At 33.3% G+C, this 9,171-nt stretch overlaps 1 protein-coding gene across 1 annotated transcript in view; it reads left to right on the plus strand.

The window, feature by feature from the left end:
- LOC108693446 (lysine-specific demethylase lid) overlaps positions 1-8,197 on the plus strand; it is a 15,892-nt gene extending 7,695 nt beyond the window's left edge. The window contains exons 7-18 of the mRNA XM_018202393.1: positions 41-168; positions 1,141-1,335; positions 2,554-3,008; positions 3,085-3,343; positions 3,424-4,252; positions 4,348-4,556; positions 4,630-4,854; positions 4,959-5,040; positions 5,127-5,530; positions 5,840-5,966; positions 6,357-6,499; positions 6,859-8,197. Of these exons, the coding sequence (XP_018057882.1) occupies positions 41-168; positions 1,141-1,335; positions 2,554-3,008; positions 3,085-3,343; positions 3,424-4,252; positions 4,348-4,556; positions 4,630-4,854; positions 4,959-5,040; positions 5,127-5,530; positions 5,840-5,966; positions 6,357-6,499; positions 6,859-6,906 (3,104 nt within the window). The 3' untranslated portion in view covers positions 6,907-8,197. The remainder of the gene's footprint in view (positions 1-40; positions 169-1,140; positions 1,336-2,553; positions 3,009-3,084; positions 3,344-3,423; positions 4,253-4,347; positions 4,557-4,629; positions 4,855-4,958; positions 5,041-5,126; positions 5,531-5,839; positions 5,967-6,356; positions 6,500-6,858) is intronic.
- Positions 8,198-9,171: the final 974 nt, after the last annotated feature.

Consider the following 9,171-nt stretch of genomic DNA (forward strand, 5'->3'; position numbering starts at 1 on the left):
CTAAGTTTATAATTGATATAATTTTGTAATTATTTAACAGGAGTACCAGTATTTAGAACAGATCAACATGCAGGTGAATTTGTTGTGACATTTCCGAGAGCATACCACGCAGGCTTTAATCAGGGTTACAACTTTGCAGAAGCTGTCAATTTTGCACCTGCAGATTGGGTATATAAATTATGATATATTCGAGTTCGTTCAAATACGAATAAAATAAAAGCAATTGAAGTATTAGAACATTCAATTTAAATTCATAAACATTAATAACAATAAGGGCTACAAGTCAGATTTCAATATATTTAAATTTTAAACAGACATTTCGACTTTATCATCAGGTCATCTATGTATACACTAAAGATGATCTAACGATAAAGTCGAAATGTCTGTTTAAAATTTAAATACATATATTGAAATCTGGCTTGTAGCCCTTATTGTTATTAATGTTTATTTATTATTATTGAGCCATTTTATAGTATTATTTTTTATTTAAATTCAAATTATAAACTTTACATATACAGGATGTCCTAAAATAATGATCAAATATTTTATGAACAGGTAGAGCGGACTAAACTGAGTCTCGAAAAGTCCTTTACCATTTTGCAATTTTTGCAACAGTTAACAAAACATTAAACATTTACTAAAAATTGCCGAAAATTGCCGAAAATCACTAACTATTTTACTCAAATACTATCAATTTTACAGAATAATTGCAAGAGACAAAAATTATTTATTTTCTTCTCATAGAACTTTAAGAATTTTTTCAGAATAATTTTTTAATACGATATTTCTGTTGGTAAAAATAAGAAAATATACACACAGTATTAAAAAGTTGATAAAAAATTCTGAAAAAATTCCTAGAGCTCTATGAGAAGAAAATAAACAATTTTTGTCTCTTACAATTTTTCTGTAAAATTGATAGTATTTGAATAAAAAATTATTGAAGCCCAATTTTCGGCAATTTTTGGTAATTAATATTTTGTTAACTATTGCGAAAATTGCAAAATGGTAGAGGACTGTTCAACTCAGTTTAATTCGCTCTATCTGCCTATAAAATATTTGGCGATTATTTTGGGACACTCTGTATATCATGATTGTATACAAATTGTACAAATACACTATAAATTGTTTCTTTTTTATCAGCTTAAGATTGGACGAGATTGCATCACGCATTATTCAAATTTAAGAAGATTCTGTGTGTTTTCCCATGATGAGCTAGTTTGTAAAATGTCATTGGATCCAGATTCATTAGATATCGGAGTCGCAACCGCCACGTATCACGACATGTTGCAAATGGTGGAGGATGAGAAAAAATTACGGAAAAATTTGCTAGAATGGGTAAGAGTTATATAATTTATACAACAATATTTAATACATTACATTTCTAAACATGAAAACTTGTAACATTTTATGACACTCTTTTGATGAAAATTTATTATTTGTTATTTTTAAATATTTAATATCTTTTTAATATTTTTTTTAATATTTAATATCAAAATTGTTTTACAATGAACCTCTGACTTTTATATTTTTATTCTTTAACTGCTACTATTGTTGCTGAACGCAACAATATAATTTATTTATTGATTCAAAATGTAAATAAAATATTCTATTTTTCATGATATAATGAAAAAAATATTTCATATTCATATTCCGTATTTAATGTAAATGTAACATTAATTCTATATAGTTGAGTATGTATAAAAGTTAGTTTTCTGCGCTAAAAATCGATAGAATCTGTGCTGAAAACTCTGGCATATGAATACGATCTTGTTTCTAAGGAATAAGTTCTAATGTGTGAATACTGGCAATACTGTTTTGTCGTGAAAGGTCAATATATTTAGGCCAAGTAGTACGTTATGTGCCAAGAACGCGCGCACGCGCCACTACACGTGAACACACATATGCACACGCGATGTGACGCGACGCGACCCGCCGCGCCGCCCGCGCGGCAAAATTCGTATATACACACATCGTGTGGCTGTGGCTGCGGCGTGCCCCTCGCGCTAGCCACCAACCATGAACCATTCAGAGCTTGCATTGCCATTGGACCGCCTGTCCACGTTAGATACGTAATTAATGTCGCCACGTATTTTCATTATTGCTGATTCCGTCGAACCTGCTGTTATCGTTGCATTCTCGAGAGTCGTAGTCGTGGCGCTTGGCCTTGACTGACTGATGCTTATTCGTTTCGCCTTTATTCTAGTTATATAACTTACATATAGGTGAGTAAAAAGGTTATGTTTTCCAAGTCTTGTGTGCCATGATGCTAAACGCGCAACTTGGTTTCTCGCGTCTGTTTCGTACAACTTTCTAGAAGCACGTGTTTGTGCGCCATATCCTCGAAGCAGGACGTTGCAGAGCGTTACATTTGTGTTCCTTCTGGAAATGGATACGTGTGCATACGTGTGCGTCTCGGTGAAATACGATTTTTAAATCAATATTTCTTTTAACGTGTTATCTGCGCGTCATTTGTTTCGTTGAAAAATTGCTAAAGTGTAATGGAGATAGATTTATCGTATTTGTGTATGAACTTGGATAACTTGTTCTGTTCAGGGTGTGACTGAGGCAGAACGCGAGGCTTTCGAGCTTCTACCAGATGACGAGAGACAGTGCGAAGCATGCAAGACTACTTGTTTTTTGAGTGCGGTTACATGTTCGTGCCACAGCTCGCAGTTAGTTTGTCTGAGACACTTTGCTGATTTATGTACGTGTCCACCAGAGAAGCATACGCTGCGTTATCGATATACGTTAGACGAATTACCTATCATGTTGCAAAAATTAAAATTGAAAGCTGAGTCATTTGACTCGTGGGTAGCCAAAGTGAGAGAAGCGATGGATCCTAAGAATGATAAAATTGAATTAAACGAGTTGAAAGAACTTCTGAATGAAGCTGAGAACAAAAAATTCCCCGAAAGTGAGTTATTGACAGCTTTAACAACCGCTGTGCAAGATGCTGAGAAATGTGCGAGCGTTGCACAACAGCTATTAAACAATAAACAACGCACAAGGTTAGTAAAGATTTTATTGCGATATTTTGTATTATAAATATTGCTATTTGTTTTCATAAAATTCTCATTTTTATAGAACTAGGCAGACAGTTGATACCAAGTATAAACTCACTGTAGAAGAATTAACACTTTTCTATAAGGAAATAACCAACCTATGCTGTGAACTTAAGGAATCAGATGGTGTAAAATTTATACTCGATCAAGTATTACAATTTCAAAAAGATGCAGCAGAATTGGAATCCAAAGAAGATTGCGACATTGAGAAATTAGAGAAATGCATTGATTTTGGTGATTCTATCTGTATTGAATTACCTCAACTAGTACGATTGAAACAAGTATGTAATCATATATAGATGTACATTTAATTTTTTCATCAGAAAAAATTTGTTTTAATAAAATCTATTTTATTTTACAGAAATTGACACAAATACAGTGGCTAGATGAAGTAAAATCTCTCCAAGATGATCCAAAATCTGTTAGTCGTGAAGAGGTGATTAAGTTAATCGAAAAAGGCATGACAATACCACCTCATGTCAGTATTGAAAATACATTGTCAGAATTGCACGCGTTAACAAAGGCAATCGATAAGTGGGAAGAAAAAGCCAAAGTGTTTCTTAACACCAAAAATAGACGAACCATTGCAGCTGTAGAGGAGTTTATTCACGAAGCAGATGAAGTTGAAGCGTATTTACCGAGTTTGGATACTCTTCAAGATGTACTGAACAAAGCAAAGAATTGGACGAAATTGTTTGATGATACACGAGCAAGAGAAAACTTTCCTTATTACGATACATTGGATGACTTGTTAAGAAAGGGAAGAAATATCCCTTTGCATCTAAATGATCTTCCAACGTTGGAATCTATTCTCTTGGAGGCGAAAACATGGAAAGAAAGGACCGCGAGAACTTTTTTGAGGAAAAATTCGCACTATACGCTGATGGAAGCTCTGTCGCCGCGAATCGGCGTCGGCGTACAGGCGATGAAAACTAAGAAGAACAAGGGCGACGAATCCGTAGGCGCTGTTTGTGTTTGTGATACAAAATTGGACGATTCCAGTGACTCGGCGAATGTGGTAGCTGCCTTTAAGCTTGCAGAACAACGCGAAATGGAAGCAATGAGAAGCTTAAGAGAGAGAAATTTAATGAAGATGAAAGCGGAAGCCGAAGATTCCAAGTATTGTGTTTGTCGGCGGCCGAGATTCGGCATTATGCTTCAGTGCGAGCTTTGCAAAGATTGGTTCCACAGTAAGTACAGCAGTTTAAATAACAGAAACTAGCTAAATATTATTATCTAATTCTAATTAATATCTAATAAAAATGTATGAATTTTTATTTCACAGCAAACTGTGTACCTTTGTCTAAGACACTGTACAAAGGTAAATCGCCAGGGCCGAAGGATATGAAATTTTTGTGTCCATGTTGTCTACGTTCTCGACGACCTCGTCTGGAAACTATATTGGCTCTCTTAGTGAGTCTCCAAAAAATTCCGATCCGATTGCCGGAGGGAGAAGCGTTGCAGTGCTTAACTGAACGTGCGATGAATTGGCAGGTAGATATTCTCATCAAATATGATCTTTCTCATCGTCTAAACAAATGTCTTTAGCTAAACATATGTTAATTAGGATCGAGCGAGGAAAGCATTGTCTACCGACGAAGTTTCATCGATACTAGCAAAACTTTCTGTAATGTCGCAAAAATTAGTAGAAGCTGCGGCAAGGGAGAAAACGGAAAAAATTATCAGTAGCGAGTTGAAAAAGGCAGCGAATAATCCTGAACTGCATCAAAGAGTGCAAGCTATCGCGCCCCTCAGCGGAGTACATTCGGACGATAGCACGCCTAGTACTGCTGTGAGTATTGATTATGAGTTACAATAAATTTATCCATTACAAACAATTGTTATTTATAAATAACAAAACAAAATATACATATATGAATATTTTTAATACTTTAGGACGACGATGACGATGTTATTGCTCTGGATGATGAACCAACATGTAGTACTTTCAATAGTAACGAACACGCATATTCGTATAGTAAGTTTCTCGAATTGCGATATGAAATATAAGCATTATGTTGAAAATATTTAATCAGTAGATAATTGCATTTTGTATTATTTCAGTCTCGAAAATTCGGCGGAAAACTCAATCGAGTGACAATGAGTCATTCGGCACATTATCTTCAAGCACGAGATTGCGTTTGGAAGAACTTATGATGGAAGGTGACTTATTAGAAGTTGCTTTAGACGAAACACAACACATTTGGCGTATACTGAGTTATATGAATAGCCACAACACTATGCGAAAATACAAATCGCTTGAAGAAGTTCAAGCAAATCAGGAGGTGAAAGATGTGAAGAAACGGGGTAGAAAGAGGAAATCGGAGGAGTTTGAATTACTTAAGAAAGTTGGACGTCAAAAAGTTGAAGAGAAAAATGTAATTAAACGTAGCAAAAGCAGCGGCCCTATCACTAAGGAGAAGAGGCAGAGCAGTTCACCGGTTCCTATGAAACGTGGACCTCGAAAGGTACTTAATTCCTCAACAATAATGTAAATAACAATCATGTCTCGAATTAAATCTTTTGTATTAAAAATTTGTAATAAAAATATTCATTTTGTTAGAAATATCAAATTAAATTTTCATAGTAAATTTACATTTCACGTAAAATATATTCATGATGAAATTATTTAATTTTATTGTAGATCTATTTTGTGAACAATAAATCGATTACGTGTAAGAAGTTTGAATTCGAGACATTTTTTAATGACTGACAATCGATAATTTTTAGTTTCGCGAACATTGAACAGCTCAATTTCAGTTAATTATGAATTGCAGATGAAACGCAAAAGCGAAAGTGAGGAAAGCCCTAGAAAACGAGGTGGTAATCGCACAAAGAAGACTAAGCAAGAAAGTTCGGATGAGGAGGATGATTGCGCGGCGGTTAATTGCTTACGGCCTAGTGGTAAGGATATTGTCTACAATTATATATTCACAACATGGTTTTAATGATACCTTCTAAACGTTATAAATGTTTTCTCTCTCTCTCTACACACACACACACACACACACACACACACACACACACACACACACACACACACATGATACATATATAAAATACTTATATGTCGTGCTATATACAATGGATAATGTCAATAATAAACATTATATTCTCAATAATCGTGTACGTAAATTTTTTGATCACATAGTATATGTCAAATATGTTATATAAATGTTATTTTTGTATATATAATTTGATTTGAGAGTTTTTGATTATACCCTCATTTATTTTTTAAATTATATTTTTATTTTGTCTATATTTCAGCACGTATTTATTTTATTTGTTATTTAGGTAAGGAAGTTGATTGGGTTCAGTGTGATGGTGGCTGCGAAGGTTGGTTCCATATGCATTGTGTCGGATTGGATCGTACAGAAATTGCGGAGGAAGATGATTATATTTGTAGCAACTGTAAAGAAGCCGATCAAAGTGCATCGGTAAGGAAAAAAGTGTTCGGAAAAACATAATGTATACCGTTTTTTCTCCTTTTTTAATTTTGTAAAATTCACAAGAACATGTACATTATCGGATTCTGTATATTATCATCGTATACATCGGCCACATTTTACATTTTGTTTTATATAATAAATATGCATGCGAACATATGTAAACATCCCACATCGTGAAATTTAATTCGACAAGATTTCACTTTTCCGCCTTTGTTACATTTGTTTCGTTATATATTCGACTATAGTTTTTAAAAGAGGCAGTCTTTTTTTTGTGTTGAACATAGTCGAGATCCGCGCCAGATTCAGTTGAATCATTAGGCCTGGATGCACTTTTTTCCCTTTCTCAGTCCCAGGAGTACCATGGCAGTACCACTGACACGGAAGCTGGTGTCTAGGAAAACGACATTCTTCGTCCTAGGATTCACTAGCCCACTTCGTGTCGTCTGCTAGCTCCGCACGAGGCTCCGGGGCGTTTGCGATAATAACGACTCTCGATTTATCAACTCGCGATGCAAAGTTAATAATTAATAATTTTTTTTTTTTTTTTTTTTTTTTTTTTATCAAACTATTACAAATCGTACATTATTCGAGCATAATTTACGAGCGAACGAGCGAGTGAGCGAACTTAAGATGCAAAGTATTATAGCATAATCGCGCGAGACTTATGATACAGCGATCTTACATTGATAAACATTTCTTTATCAGTTGTGGCTTTCATATGTATTTGCCAAAATATTTTTAAATGCTAAAACATCGCTAGTCAGTCTACATTTACCTACATCTATGAAATTTCTGTTCACAAGTAGAAACAATACTGCACAATGCATATTAAAAAATTGTTTTTGTGCTTCCACACACATACGCGCGCGTGCGCATCTCCAAATTCAATTGAACGAAGATATGAATGCCCATTTTATCTTAATACGCACGATTATGAAAATATTCGTCTGTATCTCGTCTGTGTTATTTTGTTAGATTGTTATTTTGTGAAAAATTGTGGATTTCATTTCATACCGACAGCGGACGAATCACGGATGAACCGTGATGTACGCCTTTATAATTATATAATCGATTTGTCCGAAAAAGAATGTTAATTCCATTTTTTGAATCTTATATCGCGCCTTTCTCTGTGAATAATACGAAGTAGTTTCTACGCGAGATGATTAATTATTTATGATTACGGGATTGCATCATTTGCAGCAACTTTAAATACACGGTCTATAATACGTGTTACCTTAACTATTAAGATTGGTATATACCTTGAAATAAGGGTACATTACAAATTGACCCAAACAACGATGATGTTACGCTGCGAAATATTCTCAGTACAGCGATGATTGCAATCAGTCCGTTTCCGGAATACATTGTTGCGTACTGTTGCGTCATTGAGGCGAGATGTCCGTCGATTTTTTGTATCGGCTTTTAAAACATCTATATAGAGTGCACAAAGCGACAAGCGAGGATTTCCTTTACACCGATCGTATGTACAGAATAGACTGAGAGATGTGTGTATTACAATTAAATTAGATTGTATACATATAGGGTATTAGAATATATCAGAATATAGAAACGTAAGCTATAGTTTGTATAAAATAAAAGGAAACGATTGAGACAAGCAGATAAATTAGCATATCTACTCTGCCTTCCCGAAATAATAATCTGTAAATAATCTTCGCTGTTTTTGCACCAGAGGCTACACAACTTTTATTGCGTTTATTATATTTCTCATCATAATTCTATGATTCTGTTCATCTTATATCTTTTTATCTTTATTAATTTTTTAGAAAGGAATGTCCCAAATCTCTAATCTAATTACAGTAGCTGTATCTTATAATGTTCCTTTTAATTTCAATTGACAAAAATGATCATTATTTTCCGTGTAAATATTCTTACGTAATATCTACATGAATTAAATTATAATTGATATAATATATAATTGATTATTTTATTCTTTTATGCTATCATTTATTATATAAAAATAAATAATATTAATTTTGATTTTTCTTAAATCTCTTAATTGTCAAAATTGAGAGGTTGCATTATACTGTTAAATACAACTTTTATGTATTATATCATATACAATGTGGTAAAATTATGCTTGTATTTCAAAGAGAGTATATAATCAAATAATATTAAGAAGATACGTTAATAGATTACGAGATTTATTAGAGAAGCAATTTTATGAACGTTGATTTTTGCGATCTTTAATATTTTCCATTAAGAATGTTACTCTTCTATAGTAGAACGTCTTATCTAAATTAATATTGAATATTTGAATAAATGTTGATTCTAATACGAATTTGAAATTTACTCTAATCTTTCTAATTATTATTTGATAAATTTGTGTTGCTTAATATTACGTAGTCCATTCAATGCGAAATGTGCGCGGAATGCAGAGTGTTTTCACAGAAGAATTTTTATTTTAGGTCAAATTGCAAATAAAAATCATGGACGAGTCTGAGAGAAAAAACTTTATATATAATTTTACTGATAAACAAGTAAAAAATCTTGAGTTTGAATCTTTCAAAAAATCTAAAGAATCTTTGTTGAGTTGTAGCAAAAACCCGAAAAATTAAATCAACGACAGCACAGTGTGTTTTAAATAATTGTATACTTGTCGGACAAACTTTGATGTTTGATAAACGAGCTTTCTAATGAAC

This window comes from Atta colombica, unplaced genomic scaffold, assembly GCF_001594045.1.
Source record: "Atta colombica isolate Treedump-2 unplaced genomic scaffold, Acol1.0 scaffold109, whole genome shotgun sequence".
Lineage (NCBI taxonomy): Eukaryota > Metazoa > Arthropoda > Insecta > Hymenoptera > Formicidae > Atta > Atta colombica.